Raw genomic sequence first — 26,910 nt, forward strand, 5'->3', positions numbered from 1 at the left:
ATGGAATGCTGCTCGGCCATAAAAAATGAAATACTGCTGTTTGCGACAACCCTGATGGATTTTTAGGGGAATTACGCTAAATGAAATAACTCAGAAAAGGACAAAAACTGTATGACTTCACTCGTGTGGAATATAAAACGAAAAGTAGCAAATTAACAAACAGACAAACAAAAAACAAACCCATGGTACACAGACAACAGATTGAAGGCTACCAGAGGGGAAGGGGTATGGGGAAGAAACGGGTACAGGGCTGAAATATGTAGATGAAAGCTAGAGTTCAGTGATGAGCACACAAGGGAGTGTACAGATGGAAAATTATGATGTTTTATATCTGAAATTTATATGTCATTAACTACTATAACCTCACTAAAAAAAAAATAAAATATTAGGAAAAAAAGAAAGTAGAAACACTGATTTTACTTTACATGTCTCATTTACTACCTAACTACTCAGGTCAGAGAATTTATCTTTACTGAAACTAAGTTTATTTATTAAGAATATTAATATTTAGGCTACAATATGAGTTTATTTAACTTGCTACTTGAAACAACTCAACCTAAAATTGTCAAATGCATAATCCTGGCCCTATATCAGAACAAAATTAAGCTTATTTAAAAACTTGTCAAATGAATATTATGGCAACATATAATGGGCTTAAGTACAATTGTAAAATATTTTTTAAAGATTTTATTATATTTCTTTTTAGAGAGACGGGAAGGGAGGGAGAAAGAGAGGGTGAGAAACATTAATGTGTGGTTGCCTCTCACACATCCTCTACTGGGGGCCTGGCCCACAACCCAGGCATGTGCCCTGAATGGGAATCGAACCAGTGACCCTTTGGGTCTCAGGCCAGCACTCAATCCACTGAGCCACACTGGCCAGGGCCAAATGTGAAATATTAATAGAAGGGTTTGCCTAGAAATGACAAGCTCTGTTGAAATACTACCTTGCAACTAGTTAGAATATTTTCATGTTTAAGAAACTATGAATGAGGTAAAGAAATAAAATAAACAAAGGGCCATGAATTTAAGGGAGTGGAGGATTAGAAAACAATGCATATAATTAACTGAATATTAGGGTACTCTGAACACTTAAAATCCTAAATCACCTTACAAGACGGTACAAGAATATTGCAATCTTAGAGTGGAGGTATTTAATAAAATCTCACAGTGCTTGTCCCAAGCTAGGGGTTAACATTCAGGAGAAATGATGAAGTCAGTGCAGCAATTAATCATGGTGATGAGCATAAAATTACAGTGGCATCCTTGTGACTAACCCTGAGGAGAGTGGAGAAAGTCCCTTTGGCAGCTGTCTGCCCTACTAATGATAATAACTAATACAGAAGTCAAATAAAAACCCATCCTGCAGGCTTGTGGTGAAAGTACTTCCCAGCTATTCACAGATATAGATTGGGTCAGGCCAAAATACCATAAAAGATAAGGCAATGATGTCTCTATGTCTCTGGAAGGAATATTAAAAGGAAAATACCAGTGAATCTGATATGAGGGCCTTTTATCCACAATAGGTTAAATAGCAAATTTAGTCCTTCCCAAGGTATATGTGATTAATTTAAGAATCTTAACCACCTGCAGCAATTTTGAGGGGGAGAAGTGAATTTATTCACAGTCATAAATAATACCTTTTCAAATGCATCTTTTATTACCATTCAAGTGGTAGGAATCATGTGAGAAGGAAGTTCATGAGAGGATCCATCAGCCATTCTGGAAGAGGTGGGCTATGGGGGTGGGGAGAGAATTCACTTAATCAAAGAATAACTTACTAAACTATTGAACTGCTCCATTCTGGCTGATAGTAATCGCATCAGAAATTTATGGAGCACCTACCACACGCTAAGACACACTCACATGGCATTCGTTCACCTGATGATCACAACAAACAACCCTGAAAAGTAGGTACTTTTACTATTTCCATTTTATGGATGAGGAAGCAATGGCTCAGAGTGGTTAAGTACATGCCCAATTTATAGGGCCAGTCAGAGAGTAGCAGAGTTGGTATTGAAGCAGAGGCTTGACCCCAGGACCCAAACACTAAACCACTCATCCGATTACTTATATGAATACCGCCTCTGAAACCTTCCTGGAAGGGATCCTCCAGAGAGTTCCATTGCTGCTCCTGGAATAGTACTGGTCATATACTAGCTGTCCTAGTCTGCAGCAGAAGCTTTTGTACTGTCTCAAAGGAATAAGGTATAGCTTATAGTTTTATTATACATGGGAGGCATCTTCCTACCTCGTTTCTAAGATAACATCTATTCCTCTTCTTTCCCTCTTTCCCCCTTTTCCTTGAATTTGAAAACTCAATTGTAGATCAAAAAAAGGCCCTAGAGGCTATTTTATCTGGTCTTATCATTACTTTAAAATGATTAAAAAACCCAGTGCTCAAAGAGGTTAAATAATTTAGAGTTGGTTGGTAGGCCCCCTGAAGTCTGGAATCCTCATCTAGTGATGTTTTCCTATTGCATCCCAGTATCTTCTATCTCCGCCCCATGTTTTTCCAGATACCTGCTGCAGGAAAGGTATCGTGAAAATCATTTCTCAGTCTAAAGGGGGATTTATCGGTGGTATTTGGACTGCTCTCATGTTATAATAGAAACAATAAAAGAGGCTTTGCTGAGCTTCTCGACTGCAACCACAGGCTAACTGTGACACTGGACACAAACAGTCCTGAAAACCAATCTCAATCTTCTATTTGAACTAAAAGGAAGAAAGCAAACACAGGAACGTGTCAGGCTGGGGATTTAACCTGGAGAAGAAATAAAAAGCCAGACAAATAGAAAAACAAGAATGAACATAGGAAATATGAAGGAAAATATCAGCTGTATGAATGAGATTAACCCTGGGCCCTCCTGGTCATCTTTAGATTTCACATTTCTGATACCTCAGCTAGTTTTCCTAGCTCTATTTCTTTTGTCTCCCTACAGCCCCTTCTTCTGGCATCAGTTGGAAAAATAACCTAGAAACTGAGTAGTAGCTGACACAAGATTAACTAAAAAGGGCAGTCACACAAATGTACAAGCACATGCAAACATACATTTATACCTCTATACTACATAGAAAGTCATGTTAACAATGATTTAAACAAATTACAGGCGTATTATTGAAATGTGTGATGTTTCTTTTCCGTATATCTCAGGGCACTGCTGGCATTTGGAGTGTAACAGCTATTCCTTAGATCGGCTGCCCCAAACATTGCAAGATTCTTAACACCTCTGCCTCTGCCACCGAGTCCCAGTAGTTGCACTTAGTCACTGTGACAACCACAAAACACCCATAGGCATTTCAAGATGAGCCCCTGGGGTGGGGCAAAACCTCCCCCGTCGAGGAACACTGGGACTGAGAACAACTCTCCAGGTCCAACTCGGAGAAGTTATTAATGTTATAGATTCCTATATTTTATTCATGACTTATTTACTGGCTGCTGTGTGCAAGGCTTTGTGCTCGTTGCTAAGAGGTATATTCTTGAGCACAAATAGATAAGGATTTTGCTGTAATGGAGCATGTAGGATGGTGTGAGAGACAGATATTTATTAAATCTTTACACATGTATACACACACGCATATACACGTACATGTACATGTATGCAAAGTTATATACATGTAACTTTGATAATAGCAACAAAGAGACATATGATGTTATTAGAGTCTCTACCAGGAAGATTTGCTCACATTACTTATGGTAGGCTCCCCAGGGAACCTCGAATTTGAGTTGAGATCTGAAGCATAAGTAAGAGTTTACTTGGTGATGATTAAAAGTAAAAATATTCTCAGTAGAGGAAACAGCATGTATAAAGTTATACTGATGAGACAGAACATGGCAAGTCTGAGAGACGGATGCAAGGCTGGTGTGACTACACCTGAGAAACCGGGAGGGAGTATTGAGTCAGATGAGGCAGAAGAGGTAAATATGGGTGAACCCACACATTGTCATGCAACTAACCGATGTCAATAAGTAGAATTTTCAGTCCTAATTCACCAAGTGAAATTTGGCAGAAGGCAGAAAAGGGAGAGGAATCACATGAGACATAAATCTACCGGTGGGTGATGTCCCATTAACGTAATACTGAAACCAACCCTTGCATGAATGGAGATCACGCTAGCACACGTAAAAATATCTTCACTGCGTGTAATTGTGTGGAATTTACTCAGTCCGCAGTTTGCCGCCATGCCAAGGGTCACTGGAAGCTGGAACATGCAAGAACAGATGCCTATCCAGGAGAGCCTGGGGAAACCCGGAGATAACCTGGAGAGGTCAAGGGTCACAGGGGAGCAAGCACTGCGGTCGGAGTGCCAGGAGCGAGGTCTCACTCCCATACTTCCTAGCCTCATGGAGCTTCTCCAGTCCCAGATGAGGGCTTTCATCAGTAAAGTGAGAACGGTAATATCCCCAGGCTTATGAGCAGGACTAAAAGTATATCCCGAGAAAGGGCATCTAACCCAATACTGGGCACACTCCAGGTGCGCAATTCATGCTCTCAACAAAACTAAGTTTCTTCAGTTGTAAAAGAAAGGCAATAAGGACTGCTCCGACTTTCCAAGGGGGTCATAAGGGCAAATGGGATAAATGAGGAAAGAAGTACAGGGCATTATTGCCATCAACAAAGGAATGTGGCACAAATGCCACCCTGAATTTGTCATCCCTTTATTTTTCTGTCGGTGCGCTGTAGTCATAAAGGCAAACTGCTCCATGGAATCCCTCCCTCTTTAGTCCTTGGAAAAGTCGTGGAGGGGGAAAAGAAGGAATGATAGTATGCATTTTTTGTCCCGATGAAATAACCGTTTTTAAATAACCACCATTATTTTCATAAGAGAGTTTCAATGCTATACAAATGCACACAAGTTTTCTTTAGATATGTTGCAGAAAATATTGTTTAAGGTGAATTTGGACCTGTCTATGAACCACCATTTTGTGAAACATTGACTGGCCACGGCTCTTTTTCAGGCTTATGAGTAGGATTAAATGAATATCCCAAGGAAGAGTCTCTTTCAAGTCAATACAGTTGACAGCAGTTTGTTTGCAGCGCACGGTGAGGCCGTGGGTGCTCTGCCTCACACTCCTCCACCCACGGTGAATGAGCCTGCTTCTGCGGTGACCATTCGCAATGCACTGACCATTTCCTGCTTCAAACGCCTGTTCTCACTGTTTCTCCACCGAAGGCCCTTCTCTGGGACTTTGAGAGCTTGCTCAGCCTGCTTGTTGGGAAGCCTTCAAGCGTCTGAGGTATGACTGCCCCCAGGCATTACCCTCAACCAATGAATATTTTATCTAACTGTAATGGGGTGCAGCTAGAGCTCCCCCAAAAGGGGAATTTGTAACAGGGTCCAGAACCTAGTGTGTCCAAAAAAAATAGGATATTCTCCCACCACGCCCCCAAAAGGCAGGCTGCGGGAGGGGGCGGGGTCGGTGGGAGAGGAGGTGCAGGGCCCTTGAGAGTCATTTTGCATGTCAATAACAGCAGGCAGCTTCACACCTCAAATGCAAAGATGGCTATTTTGCATATCGACAAGGCTAACCAGGAAGGTTTGCATAACTTTAACCCAGGATGTGACTGGCTGGGAGCTCCCCCAGTTGCAGCACCTGTAGAGGGAGATGGAAATGGGGTTGTATGTGAAGATTTGCACCAGGATTTAAACCCAGGCGCGGCAGCATACGAAAGGCTTTGACCACACGGTTTTGGGAGTGCAGTGTGGGTTCCCTTGACCACGTGGTTTAGCAGTTGAAAAGATTAAGTAATTTAATTTAATAGATGACTTTGTGCCTAAATGTCCTTTACCCCCTTTTGTTTTCTAAATGCCTATATTGAAGGTATTAACTTTAACTTGCCAAACAAAGCCTAGAAGGGTTGTCCTAAAAGTGCTCCCCATACAAGCTTCTTGGAGAACCTCCAACAGATGCCCAACTATGCAACCAATGTAATTAACTATTTTAGATGCTGAATTAGTAAGGATACTAGACCATCAGCTCAGTGAGGAAAAAAAGCTATAGTTATTTTATTTACCTTAATACCGCTAGCTCCTAACACTAGGAACTAGTGCCTTGTATTTACTAACTGTTTCATAAAATGTTGCTGAATGAATGCACACATAAGCAGTATCCATTTAGATGGCTTTTGCTGTGCTTATATGTATGAAGATGAGAGAAGATTTGGCATCTAAATAGTTACAGATTTAAGGAGAAAACTCTAGTATACATTTATCATTCATCTCCAGTGTGAAGTTATAAAGCCAGAAAGCTATCTAGCCCTTTTCTGGTCCATTTACATATCTGTATCTGGGAAATTAGAAACAAGAGAAAGCTGAAAGATTACAAGATATAAGAGTGACCCCCTAAAAGAAATATTTCACTCATAAAATACTTGTTTAAGCCCACTCTTGTGCTCTTTTAGTAAAGTGGTGTGGAAGAAGAGTATCTACTTTAAATTTGCAACAACCAATCAAATCACCGTGGATTAACAACTTTTTAAGGAGGTGAATATATTATACTTTTGGTTTACCAGTGAGGTACCTTGGAGCATTTTGGGTTTGATATCAGTCCTGATGTAGCAGTGAACGAGCCAAGAAAAAAGAAAGAACTTAGCAATATAGGCATGCTTTGCATAATAATTGAATTTCTACAGGACTCAATATTTTCCCAGGATGTAGGAGATCAATCTTGACTCAGTCTGGTTAATTTTTGATATCACCACTCATTCTATCAGCCTCCGAAGTGTTTAAGTGCTGTCTGCCAATCCCTGGGTAGGCACAATTATGTGTGACAATGAGACCTTTCGAATTTGTATTTTTGATGTGATGATGCAATGATTATAAAACCTAAAGTATTATCATGATAAGTTTTATCATTGTGAAACCTAAAGTATTATCGTTACCATCTGCCATCTATGAACTTCAGAGTCTGTTAGAGAAACCATGTAAATGTGGGGGATAAAGCAAATGAGATACGGGCTTCGACTTGGTATGTAGATGTAGATACTGAAAGCAAGCTTGGTATGCAGATGTACATACTGAAAGCAAGCTCCCCTCATAAATGGAATACCTGATGACTTAGGCATTTTGCTTGAAGTAAAATGATAAAGTCTTAGCAATTCTTAAATTCCCTACTCCTCCTCAGTTCAACCAGACTGGCTATGTTTTGTTTTTTTTTAAGATTTTATTTATTTATTTTTAGAGAAGGGAAGGGAGGAAGAGAGGGAAAGAAACACCAATGTGTGGGTTGCCTCTTGCGCACCCCCTACTGGGGACCTGGCCCACAACCCAGGCATATGCCCTGACTGGGAATTGAACCTGCGACGCTTTGGTTTGCAGTTCGGTGCTCAGTCCACTGAGCCACACCAGCCAGGGCATGGCTATGCTTTTTAATCTGAGTTCAGGACATCCTGGAAATTTCCAGGTTAGCTCTCCAATTCTCTGCCATTACTCTGTGACTAAGGACTGCTGAAGATCTGTTTTGTTTCGGTTTTGCATCTTTAGTATTCACCAACCCACTCTGGCTTATGTTTCTCACTCTTCATAAACGTATGCTTTGCCTGAAGTTGGACAGCACCTTCTCCACCCGCCCCACCCCGGGTTCTCCTTTCCCTTCACTGCCCTCTCTCCTTGTACAGGCCTACTTTTGAGAGCCCTCCCTGCTGGCAAGCCTCTTCAAACAGTGTACGGGCCTTTCTAGGTCTTCAGCTACTGAAGCCCCTTTGCCTCCCTGTTCAGGAGCATCCTCTGTGATTCCTCAAGTCCCCAGTCAGGTGCTCGCATTTACAGAAGCACAGGAGCAGCAATATAGCCTTTAACTATTAACTTGCCATAATAGATTGCTTTATCAAGAGCATCTCGAACACTCAGAACCATAAGATGCAGCCCAAGTCCATTTCAGGGGATTCTGAGGGCATAGACAGAGCTCCTTGTTGGACATAAAAAGCGTTACCTTTACTCTCTGTACCCAACAAGGTCAAACATTCTGTTTTTTTGCTTGCTTTATCTCACACGTTTATTTAAAACAAATGTGATATTAATAAGTATCAGCATTGGCCACATTTTAGGCTTCTCTCAAGTGATTTTAAGAAGGGTCACAGAAAAAGGACAAATTCTAAATCTATATACTAGTACACAGGCAGGCATGTTTTGTGTATATTTGCTTTTCTATAGGACTCAGTATTTTCCCATGAAATAGGAAATCAGTCCTGACTCAATCTGAGGATCCCCATATACTCTTTTAAAATTTTGGAGTTTGTGAGGCTGATGGAATGAGATCTCTGTCTGGGAGGGGAGGGACAGGTGTTGCCAATAATCAATGAAATGGACTGTCAGGAATACTGCTAAACATTGCAAATGTGAATGGCCTCACTTTGTTTCATGATCCTTTGCTCAATGAACACTTAACAAATTCACTTATATAAAAAGCTACTTTCTTCATTCATAAGAGTTAACAATGCTCTTAACTCTTAATAATTATGTAAAAAGCACAGAACTAGACACCAGAAATACCTGTGTTTAGGTTCTGTCTCAAACTATTTTTTGGCCTTTGTTTAAGTCACTTAGTGGGCCTCATTATCCATTTGAAAGAGGCAAAAATGATAAATCCTAAGGTTTTACCATTTTTTGCAACTCTATAGTTTGGTAATTCTATAGGTGTTTCACAACTCTATAGTTTGGTAGTTCTATAATCACTATATAATAAAAGAGTAGTTTATAAAAGAACAGACTCAAAAAACACCACTTTTGTTCTATCTTAAGTCAGGTTCCCCAGAAGCACAACCTAAGAAGAGGATTCTTTAGCAAGTGATCTCCTGAGGGACTGTTCTCAGGAGAATCCTGTAAGGAAGTGAGGGAAACAAGACAGCAGAGGAAAAAGCTAAGCAGAGATACAGTGTCAGGAGGAGCCTAGACTCGGCCTGCTCCTACTGGGCTCTGCTGCACAGACTGAACCACAGAGAGTTTCCCATCTGGAAGCAAGGAGCTTGAGCTGTTAATATCTCCATATGAGTCAGGCACTGGCCAACGAGCACTTTGAGAAATGGAGGCATAACTTCCTAGGTTTTTATGGGTGGGGCAAACCTCTGAGAAGGGGATGTGAGCTACAGCGGCCAGAACCACAGCAGCCAGAGGGTGGGCTGGACCGGCCTGGTAAAGGGAATCTGAATGGGGCCCCAAGAGCATCCGTTAAATACTATTGCTTTGTTTAATCCAATTGTTGTATTAAAATGACATTACTAGGTTACAAAGCCTTCACATCATCCATCCCATTGGGCCTTAACAATTTTTCACATAACAAGCATTTGAAAAATACACATAAAAGCGTTGATTATTATGTTTTACAAAATGGAAAAGCCGATAGAGCTGGAAATTTATTTTTCTTAGTATTTCATTTAGATGGTATATTGCATAAATTGGTTATTTGATGAAAAACTAGGAAATGGAACTCAACAATTAAGGCTTCTTGGACAAAATATTTACTGGAGCTCTTTATTCTTTAATGTAGAATGAAGATCTGACATTAAAAATGGCTTGTACGTGCGAGCAAAATTGAAATAAAAGTACTCTTGAATTATATTTTACTTCTGTCAAATGACCTTGTTCCAGGAATTCGTATTACATTTAGACCTGACTGAGTACTGACTAGATAAGGATGGCCTATTAAAACTTTAACACAAAACAGAGCATATGTAAGGCTGATAATATTTGTTTTTCTTTAAAAAATAAAACTCTGTTCTCAGTGGTAGAGATAATAGGTTTCTTCCAATCCTCAGACAGGCTACTATTTGAAATATGATAGAGGCCCGCAGGGGCGTCTGAATCACGGCCTGCGGGCCCCATGCGGCCCAGGACGGCTATGAATGTGGCCCAGCACAAAATCACCAATGTACTTAAAACGTTATGAGATTTTTTGTTTTTGTTAGTGTTTGTGTATTTAATGTGTGGCCCAAGACAACTCTTCTTCTTCCAGTGTGGCCCAGAGATGTCAAAAGGTTGGACACCCCTCAGTAGGGGTTTAATTCTTTAATGCTCACATAACTTATTTAAAAAGCACAAATAACCTTTTAAACCGGTATTAGTAGCATTCTCCTTATAATGAAGCAAGACTAAGGAATGTGTTTTTTAAAAAAAGGAAACCTACAGAGTTTAAAGGAGAATTGAAGAAAGCAAAGCACAGGGGAAATGGATGCAGTATTAATACAAATGGGGTTAATTTCGCCATATTGTCTCGGAGAGTCTTAAAGGACGCTTTGGAGTAATGATCCTTAATGTTTTTCAGGTCATGGGCCCCTGTGAGAATTTGAGGAAAGTTATGGACTTTCTCCCCAGGCAGGAAAATGCATATGCAAACAAATTTTTTGCAGTCTGTTTACGGTAATTATAAAACATTGAATCCCTCCATGAACCACTGCTGTAAAAAGAAATGGATATATGTCTGAGACTAGGAAGAAGAAATGACATAAATAGGCCAGAAGGAAACTTCTCTTCTGAATATATATTATTTTCTTTCATTTAGAGAAAGCACATCTCAGGTTTAAGGGTATTAATGAAGCTTAAGCGAATAAGAAATACAGTTAAATATCTAACATAATATTCACAAAGATTTTTGGTGAGGAAAAAAATGTAATTGTAGTTGGAGTTTCATTAGGAGGACCAAGGAGATATTTCATTACTGACGAGGCTGAGATTGGATTTCTGAACCAACAAGAACTACCCGTTCTGTTGTCTGTGTCTATGAGTTTCCGTTTGTCTTGTTTGTTCATTTATTGCTTCCAGTTATATACAGTTTGGTGGTTACCAGAGGGAAGGGAATGAGGAGTAGGAAAGGGCAGAGGGGGTCAAGTGGATGGTGATGCAAGGAAATTGGACTCAGATGTTGGGCACACAATACAATATCCAGATGATGCATCAGAAATGTACACTTGAAACCTATTTAATGTTATTAACCAATGTCATCCCAATAAATTTAATAAAAATAAATTTTAAAAAAGAACTTCCCATTAAGGCTTTTAAAAATTTTACTTTCCTTTTTAAATTATCAAATCATATTCTGTTTACTTACTTTCTTGATGTCATTACAGACCCTTTGTTAACTGGATATAGTCTGACAGGAAGCCCTTTGCAAACCAAATAGTTCTCTACTGTTCTTGCTTTTGAGAAATATAGGAGAAGGTTGTTAGATTTATGTGGATGCTGACCTTTATGTGTTCCAGCTGCATTTTTAACCAGTGTTTTTTGGGGACCTTGCAGATCTATCCCTTGTGTCTTCCTAGAACCTGTCTATTATTTTGGCTTCACAGAACCTAGTTATCTTTCATGTATTTATACTCTACCACCATCTACTTTGTTTTGGGGTTTTAGGTGACCTCAGCTTTCCAGCAAGGTCATTAAGCAGGTTTCTGTGAATAGGTCATCTAAATAGATCCAATTTAATATTAAAAAATCATAACCTACTCTTCAAGCACAGTGTTTATATTTATAGAAAATCTCGTTGTCTCAGGTTTTCATTTCTATTTGAATTGCATGTACAAGGAGCATTTAATCATTGTGAGATTCACTTATATGCTCTGCAGTGCTCACACACTCCATGTGCAGGTTAGGAGCCAGGCTAATTCTTCTTTCCTCCCAAATTATTAAAAGAGGTAATGCAGTTTTATTAATGTGAGAACCGACGGAAATAATTCTGGAAAATTAATGCTCCAAATGAATGCAATTTCAGAGCTCGGTGAGTACATTATGGGCTTATTATTCTTACTCTGTATGGGATTTTATATTCAGGAGTTTTGATTTCTGTAGAAGACTAGGAATAATTTCTCTGTCTAGTTTGCATGATAACCTGATGACCTGGCACTTTTCCTGAAATGAAAAGGTATCATTGTAGCTCGGGGTGCCATAATCTTTTAAAAGCTTTTCTGAAGTCAAGGCACATGTATAAAGAACCCAAGGACAAAGACAGCAGAGGGGGAGGGAGGACTGAATGCGGGAGGTGGGGGTGGGGGGCAGGGGAGAGTAATGGGGGGAATGGGGACAGCTGTAATTGAACAACAATAAAAAAAACAAAGAAATAAAAAACACTGTCCTATGTATAAAACAAACAAACAAACAAACAAAACTTTTCTGTTAAAATATCAGAGGACAATGGAAAAGGATTTGGTTGTTAAATTTTCTGACATAAGAAATATAGCATGCATTACACCCTCTTGTTTCTGTCTCTCTCTTCTCACAAGCACACACATACAAATACGAACAAATATAAATAATACACATAAAGGTATATTACACCGAGCATTGTGCAAGGTATGAGGCGTATCAACGGTAAAAGCAGAATAGAGAATATCTGCCTTTGCGGGGCTTATTTCCCAGTGGCTGAAACAAAGAACGCACGCAGAGGCACAGTCCTTCCCAGAAGGCACGGCTCCCTAAAATTTAACAGTAGGGAAGAGGAGACGTAGCGGGCTCATAATTTAGCAGTAGGAAGAGGAGGGAAGTACCACTTGATGTTTACTATTTTCTTCAATTAAGTGGGAGGTGAGATCATATGCTCAGAGTAAGAAGGAAGGATCCAAATAAGGAGGTTTAAAGAGAGAGAAGAAAGGTTAAACTAGTTATTTTGGAGACTGGAAAACTGTAAAGTTACTGGGTTGTGCAAAGGATCTATTTTGGCTTGGGCTAATGAAATTAAGACAAAAACCACTTGCCAGGTTTTTTTTTTTTTTTCATTCTTTCTAGCAAAGTTGAGTGGCTGGGATGCAGGAACAGAAAAGGCAAATGGTTGTCTTAAACAGAGGAGGGATTTTATCGAAGGAAATACAGTGTGTGAGATGGGGCAAGGAACTGGAGGGTGTTTTCAAGGGACTAGGTTTAAAGAAGGACCAACAGGATCAGGCTAATCACGAAGGAAAGCAATGAAAATGGAATGTTGGATAAAGATCCATCAATAGAAACAGCGGCTTGAAGTTAATAGTTGTTCTAGCGTATCAGAGAAGAGAACTTGAAAGGGAAGAAGGCTGCTCTTGAGGGGGTTGGTAGTGGGAGTTAGTGTCGTTTTTGAGGCCTTCATTCAGGCCAATGTGAGGTAGAGGAACAGGTCAGTGGTGACGGCGCTGTCAAACAACTCAGAGTGCGTTTTGGCCACGTGGATATTGAAATTCCCAGGAATGATAAGAGCAGTTTGAGTGTGGAGAAAGATTATAAATCAGGTGATCAATTCTTCAGTGAATTACAGGGTGTGACCAAGAATTCTAAAGGACTTGCAACAAAATAAAGAAGGCTTATGGTGGGCTGCTCAAAGAAACAAATACATTTTTCAGCAAAAGAGTAGGAGGAACATCATGATCTGTCATTGCAAATGGAAAGGGGAGATGCTAGTTCTGAAATGCAGGGTCCAGCACAAATAACGCTCCTTTTTTATTACAAAATACTTTATTACAAACTCATAAGCATGCAATTCTGTAACATAATAGTACACCATATGACATTTTAGGTAAAATGTTCAAATTAAAACTATAAATTATGACACCCATAATATTATTATCCTACGAACCACGCTCAAGCAGGTGTTAATTCTGCCGGGCTGTATACTGGAAGAAGGCAGTACAGCGTTGTTTTGGAGTAATGTAGTGATCCACATTCTCCAAGGACAGCCAAGTATCAGCAAAAGCAAATAGGTGACCAGACTAAAGAGGGTGTTTAAGCTGTGTTGAATGGTTGCAAGAGTGTGTGTGTGTATACACATATGAATACACGGCCTTTTTATCATGACAAAATCGTTTGGGTTTTAACAATTTGGTAGATGAAAATAGTGTTTTACTAATGAAAAATTTTATTTCTTTACTATATCTGCATATGTTTCAATTGAGAACCAGTAGGCATATTTGTAGGCGGAGGCCATGCATTTTCATACTTTAGGATCTTATACTAAAGAGCGAAGGAAATAATGCCCTAGGTCTCATACACACACAAAAAACACTTTTCTAAAAAAAAAAAAAAAAGTGCTTATCTCTCTCCTGAGTGAAATCCTTTGCATCATCACTGATACAGACCAGCAGTTTTCAAACTGAGCACCAAGGATCCTTAGGGCCATTGGTACTTTAAGGGTCGCTCTGGAAGAGCACTGGGGTGAGGTAGAATGTCAAAGAGGTTGGTTTCCAGGCCCACTGCATTCTCATTTAACCAGAACTTCTCTATATTTCTTCATATACTAAGTTGTCACATTTTAAAAAAAATTATGTATTTTATTTTTAAACAGAGGGGAAGGGAGGGAGAAAGAGAAGGAGAGGAACATCGATGTGTGGTTGCCTCTTGCATGCCCCCTACCGGGGACCTGGCCTGTAACCCAGGCATATGCCCCGACTGGGAATCAAACCTGCACCTCTTTGGTTCACAGGCCGGTGCTCAATCCACTGAGCCACACCAGCCAGGGCAAGTTTTCACATTTTCAGAATGGGACTGACTGAGGGAGGGGCTGGGTAGAGGTGGGCAGAGGGAAAGAAAGTGGCGACAACTATAATAGCATAAAGAATTAGCTCTTTCTGCCATTTTTCCGTGCCGCCATAATGGTGCGCATGAATATCCTGGCTGATGCTCTCAAGAGTATGAACAATGCTGAAAAGAGAGGCAAATGCCAGGGTCTTATCAGGCCGTGCTCCAAAGTCATCATCTGGTTTCTAACTGTGACGATGAAGCATGGTTACATTGGCGAATTTGAAATTATTGATGACCACAGAGCTGGGAAAATTGTTGTGAACCTCACCGGCAGGTTGAACAAGTGTGGAGTAATCAGCCCCAGATTTGATGTGCAACTCAAAGATCTAGAAAAGTGGCAGAACAACCTGCTTCCATCCCGTCAGTTTGGCTTCACTGTACTGACCACCTCAGCGAGCATCATGGACCATGAAAAAGCCAGACGAAAACACACAGGAGGGAAAATCCTGGGATTCTTTTTCTAGGGATGTAGTACATACGTGCAAATGAAATGCCTCAATGGACAAAAAAAAAAAAAAAAGAATTAAAAAACTAACCTGAAACATTTAAAAAAAATGGTCTATTCTTTAAAAACTATGTACCAAAATGTTAGACTGGAGGGCTCAATCTCCAAAGATGCTACGAACCAGCTGAGAGCATGAATGCGAGCCTTTATTCTGTCTTTACCGGGGGCTGTCACACTTCAAGTCTCATCGCTGCAATTTTTTCATTCCTAAAATGGTGAAAATACTGCTTGTCCAGGGTGGTTGAGAGGTCTCATGAGATAATAGATGGAGAGTTCTTTGATATATATGTAATGGAGTTTTCTCATAATTACTGTCCAGGTGAAAGAAAGCCTTTTGATCATTAACTAATAAGTCAGTGGTCCCTCAAAGACCTGGACATAATGAGGAGCAGTAAAGAACTGCAATATTTAGTCCATCCTTTGAGACTTTCCTTTTTTTATAGTATATGGGGTAGAAGTAATTCTTAAATTTCTCCAAAAACCATATTTTTAATAAAGTATGCTTTAATGCTGTACCTTGGCTGTAGTCAAATATCCGCATATGAAACAGTGAAATAAGGAACATTGTATACTTTTCAGGATCCATTCCTGGAAACGGTATCTATTATGTTGCTCAATATTCCTTGCATAAGGACTCATATTTCTTTCAGTACCAGGACAAATGTTTACTCCTTATGAAAAAAGGATATGTTTCTTTTGATCAGATTATATATTCTATTGTGCTTTGCTTTCTGCTATAACCGCCTGCAAATTCAGAACACAATATAATGCACTGTCATAACATCTATATTAGCCTGGGGTCTCGACATTATAAATCTCTCTCCCTCGCGCCCTCTCCCTCCCTCTTCTCTGTTTCTATCATACACACACGCACACACACCCACACCCATATATGCTTGCAGTTTCAACATCTCTTTCTAGGAACATTATAATAAAAGGTCACTTATTTTTAGTCGCCCCCCCCATTATTTTTGAAAATTAAATTCATTTATATGTTAACATATATAACATATTGAGCCTATACATAATTGAGTATATATATATGTATATATATATATATATATATAAAATTGAGCCTATCACACAGTCCTATTTTTATACAGGCAAAGGTAACTATGATATATATAATTGAGACAATTTATTGAGCTATTTAATATAATTTTTCATCATTAACTTATTTGTTCAGAAAAATATTTATTGAATCCCACTATATGTGTGCATATATATAATATCTATATATTAGAGATCAGTAAGAGTTGGCCTCAATGAGTTCACAGCCTAGTTTAATATAATATATAAAAAACATACAACCATGAAATACACTCTCTAACAAGGGTCAGCAAACTGGCCTAAGTGGTTTTTTCTATAAATAAAGTTTTATTAGAAAATAGCCAAACTCATTTGTTTACATATTGTCTCTATTTGTGCACTACAACGACACGTAGTTGCAACACAGACCTTATGCCCACAAAGCCTAAAATATTTATTATCTGACTCTTTACAGAAAAGTTTTCCTAAGTCCTGATCCAAAGGCATTTTTTAGTGCATATACACTTTCATCCCTTATAACAGTGAAAAACAACTCTTAGCAGTCAGATTAGACAATAACTGTTGGGTTTTAGTCTTCATCTCACACATTCAAGGTTGAATGTAAGGGGTTTTTACCGAGCAGATGGTGTGATATTGGTAGAGTAGGGTGCCGTGTCTAATTCCCCAAGGGCTGGGCTGGAAAGGGCAATGATTAAGGGGTTAACTGCAGTGAAGGAAAAAAAAAACCCAAACAAAACTGTGCTTTGAGGTGGCTGGTATAAACAATATCAATAAAAGTAGCTACTAATTTTGAGTGCTTACTATATGTTAGATGCTATCCTAACTACAATCCAACCTGGATTTATTCACTCCTCAGAACAGACATATGACATGTCTAGTTGTAGAATCTACATTTTGGAGACAAAGAAAAGGAAGTTGAAGATGATTCTTCATCTTCATCTAGCCCTTGGCGATGTAGCCAGCTGGTCATGGAATTAAGATTCATACCTGAATATTTCTGACTTCAAAACTCAAGCTCTCACCTACTAAGTTATACTGTGTCTTTGTTGGAAGGATGAAATACGTGAATGTGTGCGCATTGGGACATTGCTTAGACACTCTGAATAGTGCCTATCATATTATTATAATTATCACCATCATTTACTCCCTGCACCTGTGAGCACCTATAGTTAGGACACTCTAATATTCGCCTTTGTATAGCTAGCCCCTAGCACTGTGTCTTTCAACAAAGTAAGTTACAGGTGAATGGCTGAGGAACATTTTCTGGGGGAGTATGGGCTGGACCAGGTTGAAGGAAGGGTAAGACTCACCTCCCTATCCATACCACCATGTGAAGAAAGGGGGAAAGTGGCTCAGGGAAGTTTAGGGGGAAAGCATTCTACATCCTGGAATACATTATGAGTGCTTTTCAAAAATTTATACCATGGTAAGAATTTTTCTGCCCATATATCATGCAGTTGGAAGCTATTCCCTATTTTAATTAACATAATATTATTTATTCTTATGTCCACAACTCTTCTGATTAAACAGAATTCCAGAAGATGAAAATAAACTTGTCACAATGAAGAATATTTTAGTTGGCTTTATATTGGAATTAAAAACTATTCCCAACTATAATTTACCTCATAGTAATTTGCATATGCAACCAGGATACAGGAGCCTGATCAATTACGTTCTTATACAAAGAAAATGTTCAGCTTAAAAACCTATTTCTAAATGTCTCCATTCATAAGATTACATATTTCAATGAGTTTCAGCATTTCCTCATGTACTGATAAAAAAGAAATAATTACATATATATTTAAGTATTTTTACAAATTTGTATAGATTAAGGAATACATAAACCAATATGCCAAATCCTTTTTAACTGCTTCTATAACTGATATACATCTGGTTCAATTAAACCTTATTTTCTTTGAAAAGAAATTCAAATCATATATGAGCCACTCATTTTAGAAGCAGAACACTTGTTTAATATGGTTCCCAGCTACTGCAAACTGCATTTAATGTCATGGTTGGAAAATAGCTACCAGTATCTTTTCTCCAGGAGCTCAGTGTAAATTTGGAATTAAAAGAAAAAGAAAGTAGCAAATAAGAAATATTTATGAAATAAGCAGAGATAATGGGGAAAAGATAAGCCTAGTAGTCACATATATGTAAAATAGTTTTTTTTCAAATCTACTTCCTCCAAAAAATAGAATATGAATAAATACTCTGTGTTTCACTAATACTTACTTATGCCCCCTAAAGGAATTCTTGAATTGTAATACATATATAATAAGGCATCTTAAATGGTCTTTAACTGAAGCATATTTTACGTAAAAAAAATATTCTTCCCTTTTTAAATGGTAAGGGCATCTCTTTTAATATTCTGAATTGCAAATGCTCTAATAATAGATATTAAACCTATTTTATACAGTAAAATATAAATACCACTAAGAAAAATTAAACATATGTGCAATCATTAAAAAATCCCTCATCTATAATTTTTACAGTTATTAAGGATACCTTACAGTTTATCTTTGTTTTAAACAACATGAAAAATTTGTGCAATGTTCCTATTATCATTTTCTTGCTAGAATCATTGCATCTCATCTTGAGAATATTTTTTTAACATACCAACTCAATCTCATACTCTCTTTGGTGGTGGTCACTGGTTTTTACATATAGCCTTAATAAAAAGAAGTCACCTGAAGAGTGACTCACCAATGCACACAATCAGCTAGAACACTGCAGAAAACACAGCATGCAATGGCCAAAACAAAGCTAAATTAAGCCAGTGATTTCCGATTAGACATGAACAAATGGATGACGCTAGATCCAGCTGCACAGCAAACACAAAGACATGGGAAATTTTTTTTGCTTTTATAATTAAAACATTCTAAGTGAATCTGAACAAAGCAAGCAATATATATACATATATATTGCTTGAATAAAAAAGAGATTTTTTTTTTTGGTCCTGGTATGGAACACTCAAGGCAGGTAACTTCATGTGTGACTGTAGGTTCAGAATCCAATGTAAAGCACTTAGTCACCAGATAACTGAAAACTAATACTGTGTAGAACTGAGAGAAAACAACATAGACCACAAACTGATTACCCACAATAAAATTCTTAAATTCTTTCCATAATGTATATTTTAATTTGGATTACCATTTACCATCCCAACTCCCTTTCTCAACCAAAACAATAGAAAAATCCACATCATGCCTACTGATGATCTCATTTTAGTGTTTATTAGTGGTACAAGCTAGTCCCCAATTAACCAATCTTGGACCTGTATTATCTTCCAATTCCCCTTTTCTTCATTTCCTTTTAATCACTAAAACCTAACACATTTCCTGGAAAGTGTTATGGCAGTAGAGATTAGTGTTCAACTTGATGGGTTTCAGAAGTAGACATGCATCACCGAATCCAAGTTGAACTTCTTAATTAAAGTGTGACCTTGCTAAACATCATTGCTAAATATCAACTTTCTCATCTGTATAATTGAGATAACAATAGCCATGGCACAGGGATATTACAAGGTTTAAGTGAAACACTGTTGACCCAACAGTGCAGAGCCTGGAACAAAGCAAGTACTCGGTGATAAATGCGTACGTACTCAAGACATACCTACTCATTCCCTCCCAATCCGCTCCTAGCTTCTCTCTCTCTCTCTCTCTCTCTCACACACACACACACACACACACACACACACAGCCCTTGGTAGCGTTCTGTACTATACTATTACTATCTGCAGTGGGTTAAATAGTGAGCCCCAGAAATTCATGTCCACCTGGAACCTGTGAATGTGACCTTCCTCAGAAACACAGATCCTGCAAATCTACCGTAATTAGTTTAAATTATGGTCAGGAAGTACTGGATAGGATGGGCCCTAAATCCAATATGATTGGTGTCCTTATGAGGAGGAATTTTGGACAAAGAGACACACAGAGAAGAATGCCATGTGAAGATGCAGGCAAGTGCTGGGAAAATTGAACAGATACATGCAAAAAAATGAAACTAGATCTCCTTATACCACATACAAGAATAAACTCAAAATGAATTGAAGACTTAAATATAGGACTCAAAACCATGAAACTACTAGAAGAAAACATAGGCAATAATATCTCTGACATTTCTCTCAGTAATATTTTTTCTGATACACAAGGGGGGCCCCTTGTATACAGGCTTCCCCTACTAGGTGAGTGTTCTAGGAACCCATCTGTATCTGTGCACCAGCTGGTGGTGTTGTGAGAGGCTGCGTTCTGTTTCAGTAAATTTTTTTTGAAGGCTCTTTCAACTTATCAGTCTATTTCATGATGGGTGATTTACAAGTGTACCTGCCCACACTATGCTGAGTGTTCAGCAGTTTTTGACCAAAAATGGCATGACCCCCATGCCCCACCCTCCCTATTCACTAAAAGGCATTAAAACCGATGAGTTCAAAAACTGTTTTGAGCAGAGGAAAAAAAACTCTCAATAGGTGTATTGTATCAAATGTAGAATACTTTGAAGGTGACTGAAGTTTAAACACGTAAGAATAAATACACAATTTTTAATAAATAAATTCTATCTTTTTGGGCCCCCCCCCATATCTACTTTGGCAAGAGAAACAAATGAAAAAATAAACAAAATGTGATGACATAAACTAAAAAGATTTGCACAGAAAAAGAAATCATTGAAAGATGGTGAAGGGATTAACCAAAGAATATTTAGGCACAACCCATGGACATGGAAAACAGTATAGGGATCTGGCTTGGGAAGAGAAAAAGGAGGGGCTGGGTGGAGGTGGGGAAAGGGAGAAAAAGCAGGAACAACTGTAACTGCATAAACAATAAAAATAAAAGGGGGTAGGAGGATAAGGGGGGAAAAAAAGGGAAGGGTCTAGTCAGCGACCAGGTTTAAAGGACCCATGGACATGGACAACAGGGCGGGGACTGACTGTGGGAGGGAGGTGGGTGGGGCAGGGGAGAGCTATTGGGGGGGCGGACTTGGGACAACTCTAATAGAACAGCAATTTTTCAAAACAGAAAAGAAAAGACAACCCACTAAGTGGGAGAATACAGTTGCTAATGATACATCTGTAAGGGGTTAATATCCACAATTAATAAAGACCTAATACAACTCGACACCAAAAGAACACAAATAATATAATTCAAAAAATGGGCAAAGGATCTGAATAGATACTTCTCCCAAGAGGACATTCAGATGGCCCATAGACATATGAAAAGATGCTCAATGTCACTAACCATCAGAGAAATGTAAATTAAAACCACAGTGAGATATTACCTCACACTTGTCAGACTGCCTATTATCATCAATAAAACAACACACAAGTGCTGGTGAGGATGAGGAGAAAGGGGAAATCTTTTGCACTGTTGGTGGGAATGCAGATCGGTACAGCCAATGTGAAAAAACACTACGGAGTTTCCTCAAAAAATTAAAAATGGAACTGCCTTGTGACCCAGCAATTACACCTCAGGGTATTTATCTGAAGAAACACAAAATACTAATTTGAAAGGATATATGCACCCCTGTGTGCATTGCAGCATTATTTACAATAGCCAAGAAATGGAAGCAACCCAAATGTCCATCAGTAGATGAGTAGATGAGATAAAAAAGAAGTGGTATGTATACACTTGGCCTTAAAAAAGAACAAAATCTTACCATTTATGACAACATGGATGGATCGAGAGGGTTTTGTGCTAAGTGAAATAAATCAGTCAGAGAAAAATAAATGCCATACGATTTCACCTATATGTAGAATCTAGAGAACAATATAAATAAACAAAACAGAAGCAGACTCATAGACAGAGAGGACGGACCGATGGTTATCAGAGGGGAGGGGTTGGAGGACTGGGTAAAAAAGGTGAAGGGATTGAGAAGTACAGCTTCGTGGTTATAAAATAGTCACAGAGATGTAAAATGCAGCATTGGGAATAGAGTGGGGGAGGACACTTTGTAAATTGTCTAGCCACTATGCTGTATACCTGAAACTATTACAAAATAATATTGGAAAAAAATGCAGGCAGAGATTGGAATAATGCATCTACAAGCCAAGGAACATCAAGGCTCACCAGCAACAGTGAGAAGATAGGAGAAAAGTGTGGAACAGATCCTTCCCTAGAGCCTTCAGGGGGAGAATGACCCTGCTGACAACTCGGTTTCAGACCTCTAGCCTCTGTAACTGTGGGAGAACACACTTCTGTTGTCTCAGGCTACCCGGTGTGTGGTATTTTATTATAGCAGCCCTAAAAACGGATACGTTCGCCTTTCAGTTAATCATCCCCTTTACCTCCGCTCATGCTCCCAATTTTCTTTATGTAATCAAAATGGTAGTATCCAGGAAAAAGAACTGAAGACAAAAGGAATAGATAAAATACAGAGAAGTGTGCCTTTGTTCCAGGAGTGTGCGGCAATTACAAGTAAAACACTGAAGGATGGGTAAAAACAGGAAGGCTCTGGTAGTAGTGCGTGCTGGGAACACTGCCCTTCTTCAACAGTGAATTCCCAGGTTGCACCACTGTGGGGAATTATGCAGAAGAAAATAATTCCGCCTCATTCCATGGAAGTTATTTAGAGGAGGGTAGTCTCTTCTAATCTAAACACTTGGAATTAGATTGAGCTTTTCCTTCTCCTGTCTGAGATTTGACGGTAAACAACTAGCCAATGAGCCAAAGAAACTGTATCCACTCTTTAAAAAATAAGGATTTGGATATATGTCTTTTCAAAATCTCTTATGCTTTATCAAACATATATAGAAACAGATAATACTGTATCACACTCTGGTATCGCTGGACTGTTTCCTAGAGTGGCCGCACCATTTCCCAATTCTACCAGTCACGTGTGATGGTTCCAACTTCTCCACAGCACTTACTCTCATCCGTTTGCTGGTTTTTTATTATAGCTGTCCTAATGGGAGGGAGGTTGTATCAATCGTGGCTTTGACTTATATCTCCCTTATGACTAATGATGTTGAGAGTACTTTCACGTACCTATTGGCCTTTCGTAAATCTTGTTTGGAGAAATATCTTTTCAAATACTTTGACCATTTTTAAATTGGATTATTTGTCTTTTTATTATTGAGTTATAAGAATTATCTATATATCCTGGATAAAAGCCTCTTATCAGATATATAATTTGCAAATATTTTCTCTCATTCTGTGGGTTGTCTTTTCACTCATTTGATGGTATCATGTATGACAAAAAATGTTTTTGAGGTTGTATAATTTATGTTTATTTCTTTTGTTATTTGTGCTTTTTGAGTCATATCTACAAAATCATTGCTTAAACCAAGAAAACGTTTTCTGCTTAGACTTCTATCATGGCATCTCTTATATTTTGTTCTGTGATACATTTTGAGTTAATTTTGTGGTATGCTCTGAGGTAAAAGTCTAAACTTATTCTTTTGCACGTGGTTATCTAACTGTGCCAGGTACCATTTGTTGAAAAGAGCAGTCTTCCTCCACTTTATTTCCTTGGTACCCTTGTCAAATACAATTAAGTGATGATGAAAGACAAATACCATATGATCTCACCTATAAGTGGAACCTAATCAACAAAACAAAAGCAAGCAAAATAGAACCTGAGACATGGAAATAAAGAACAAACTGACAGTGACCAGAGGGGGAGGGGGGCTAACAGGGGAAAGGTCATCAAGGAACGTATATAAAGGACCCCTGGACAAAGCCACAGTGGGGAAGGATTGAGGGTGGGAGGTGGGGCTGGGTGGGGCAGGGGAGAGCGGTGGCGGGAAAATGGAGACAACTGTATTTGAACAACAATTAAAAAAAGACTTACTAGTCTTTAGGTTTTTTTCCTTGTGATTTTTTTTTCCAGTTCTGGTATCAGGGTGGTAATACTGATTTCACAGTACAATTTTTGGAAACGTTTGTGAAGAATTGGTATTCATTCTTGTTTGAATGTTTGGAAGAATTATCCTATTTATAAGACCATGAAAATTGGGGTCTAGTTATGTTATTTACGGAGACTTATTTAGAATGTCAAAACAGTCTTTTAGACAGGATATACTTATCATTATTTATGTATATTTATTTGTATATTTTAGAAAAATGTCAAGAGCAAAACTTGGCTCTTTCTGTTACTTCAAATGAGAGAACAACAATGTTTCATAAAATATTTTGGTATATATCAATAGAACCACAATTTACTCTCTGTGTTTAGCCCAAGTCACAAGGTACGAAAAAATTGAGAAGCTTAAGAAATGCCATGACATGGAACAAGGGTATTCTACATGCTGTATTTCTGGCAGAAGATAATTAAAAAGGGACATACAATGTCACCACATTTATTTAGCCACTGAAAGAAATAAGTGAAATGAAAGCACATTAACAGTGAAACCATTTACTCTTAAGGCATCTAATAATATAATGTACTTTAATTGTTTATACACAATACATGTTCACTCTTACTTTCTTTTGAGGATTCAATTTCTGTGTTCTCAGGGTTGACCCCACCCTTTATTTTTTTTAAATTTATGTATCTATTTTATTTTTTTATTGTTGTTCAATACAGCTGTCCATTTTCCCAGCACCACTCTCCCCTGCCCTACCCACCCCCACCTCCCACCCTCAGTCATACCCCCCTTTGGCTTTGTCCAGGGGTCCTTTATATATGTTCCTCGATGACCTTTCCCCTTCTTGCCCCCATTATGCCCCTCCCCCCTCCCATCTGGTTCCTGCCAGCTTGTTCTTTATTTCAATGTCTCTGGTTATATTTTCGCTCGCTTGTTTGTTCTGTTGATTAGGCTCCACTTATAGGCGAAATCAAATGAAGAAGCTCCTGCCCTTTGCAACAGCGTGGATGGAACTGGAGAGCATTATGCTAAGTGAAACAAGCCAGGCAGAGAAAGACAAATGACCCCACCCTTTAAAACTAGGGGTGAAACAATAACCAGGTATTGTCAATCAGAGCACCAAACCCTAGCCATAGAGATTATGTCTTTATATGCATGTGGCTACACTGGACCAATAAGAGCTCTTTATTACTTTGACTAAAATAATTTGGGGGAGAAAAAGAGCTTGCAGGATGAAAACATACAAACCAGCATTTCTGAATGTGATTACCGTCGGTACTAACTTTGCATGGGAAGAGCATGCCTGAGAGTGAAGCAAACGTAAAGGAGGAATATAGAGCTAAGGTCTAAAAAGAGTCAGACATCGGACTGAGCCATACCTGAACCTAGTTTATCTTAAGATGTTCCAAATTATGCTAGCTAATAAGTTCTTTGTTTGGCTCAAGCATTTTAGAAATGGGTTTCTGTCATCTGCTGCAAGAGTGCGGCCATAAATATACAAATAAAGAATTTTGAAGCCAGATCAACATTTTCTGTGCTTATTTATTTATAATCAAGCATAAATAACCATCAAACTATACAAACTATACACAGATTGCATTGCAGTTAAAATATTTGAAAAAAATATCCTATTGAAGATGAAGATTAAAAAATAGTGGTATAGGGTTTAAAGGTACTATTAGGAACAAAAATTAAAATATATTTAGTTTCACATTTAGGCCACATAAAATTAAAATTTAACATGATACAAATGTAATATGAAATTACCAAAATGAGTTTAAATTATCTCAACTATATAAAGCAAAAATAATCATTTCATTTATTTAACTTTATAATATTATAAACTTATTGATTGTTTAACAAAGGATTAAGAAGGAAATGCTAATTATAGATCTTGTATAGAGTTAGAGTGAAAAGATTAAAGGGATCACTTTTTAAATTTTTATTGTAAACAAAGCTAATTAAAGACTTTAGTATAAAAAAACTTTAGGCTTAGGTAGCTTTATTAGGAAAAGGGAATGCCACAGAATGTTCCAGTTTTATGGCTTCCCCTTGAAGGACAGGTCTCAGGCACATTACCGGGCATTTAGAACTCAGATAAAATGCCACAATTCACTGGCATAACAAATCAGAATTTTGGGAAACCCCAGCAGCTGGAAAGTCAAAGTTAAAATCTTGGAAAAGAGAGAGCCATAAAAGGGAAGGCCCAAAGTTTGCATATTTTAACTGCACAAATTTCTGGTTGATTCTTGAATTAGATGTACTACACGTGCAAGGCAGAGTACAATAGCACAGCTAAGGCTAAAAGGAGTGACAGAGGTTTTAGCTTCTGCCTACCACAGGCAAGGCCAAGTGTGAAACTTTGAGTTCAACCAAGTTCGCTGCCTATGGAAAGCAAAAAAGTCAGCACTATTCAGGGGAACATGAAAGAGTCTATAGTCTATAAAATGTATCAATAAAATTTCTGTTATGCAATTCAAAATACAAAACATAAAAATACAGTTGCTCCTATAACCATATTCAGAGAAGTAAATGAAAATGCACTCCTAATAAACAGGGAAAGAAAGGATATTTCAACAGATATAAAAACTACTTAAAACAAAACCAAATAGAAATTTTAGAACTAAAAATTATAATATATGAGCTAAAAATTCACTTAATAGAGTATTAGAGATGACAGAAAAAGAGCACGTAAACTCATAGATGAAAGGAATTTTCTAGTTATCATTAGCTACCTAAAGGACGACTTAGCAAATTAATTTATGTGGCTGTGGAGGCCTAGAGAGACAGCATAGGAAGAATGGTACAGAAAAAAAAATATCTGAAGGGACTTCAAGGAATATCTTAAATTATATTCTTTGTATTTAAAATGGTTTTAGCTATTCTGGTCCTTTGACTTTTCATATAAAGTTTAGAATTGTCCTGTCTATAACTACAAAGAAACATGCAGGGATTTTTATAGAAATTGCATTAAACCTGTACAGTATATAAATTTGGAGAGAATTTACTTTATTATGTTGACTCCTCCAATCTATCAAAGTGGTGTTTCTTTCCATATATGCAGCTCTTCTTTGATTTCTTTCCTGAGA

The 26,910-nt window shown here is 38.1% G+C and overlaps 1 protein-coding gene across 1 annotated transcript; it reads left to right on the forward strand.

The window, feature by feature from the left end:
- The first annotated feature begins 14,512 nt into the window (after positions 1 to 14,512).
- On the forward strand, positions 14,513 to 14,977 carry LOC129076990 (40S ribosomal protein S15a-like). Its single transcript, XM_054581208.1, has one exon. It carries the CDS (start codon positions 14,537 to 14,539, stop codon positions 14,927 to 14,929), a length of 393 nt encoding a protein of 130 aa, XP_054437183.1. The 5' UTR covers positions 14,513 to 14,536; the 3' UTR covers positions 14,930 to 14,977.
- Positions 14,978 to 26,910: the final 11,933 nt, after the last annotated feature.

The sequence above is a fragment of the Pteronotus mesoamericanus genome, unplaced genomic scaffold, assembly GCF_021234165.1.
Source record: "Pteronotus mesoamericanus isolate MK-2021 breed Mesoamerican mustached bat unplaced genomic scaffold, CSHL_Meso_final contig_65, whole genome shotgun sequence".
Taxonomy (NCBI): Eukaryota; Metazoa; Chordata; class Mammalia; order Chiroptera; family Mormoopidae; genus Pteronotus; species Pteronotus mesoamericanus.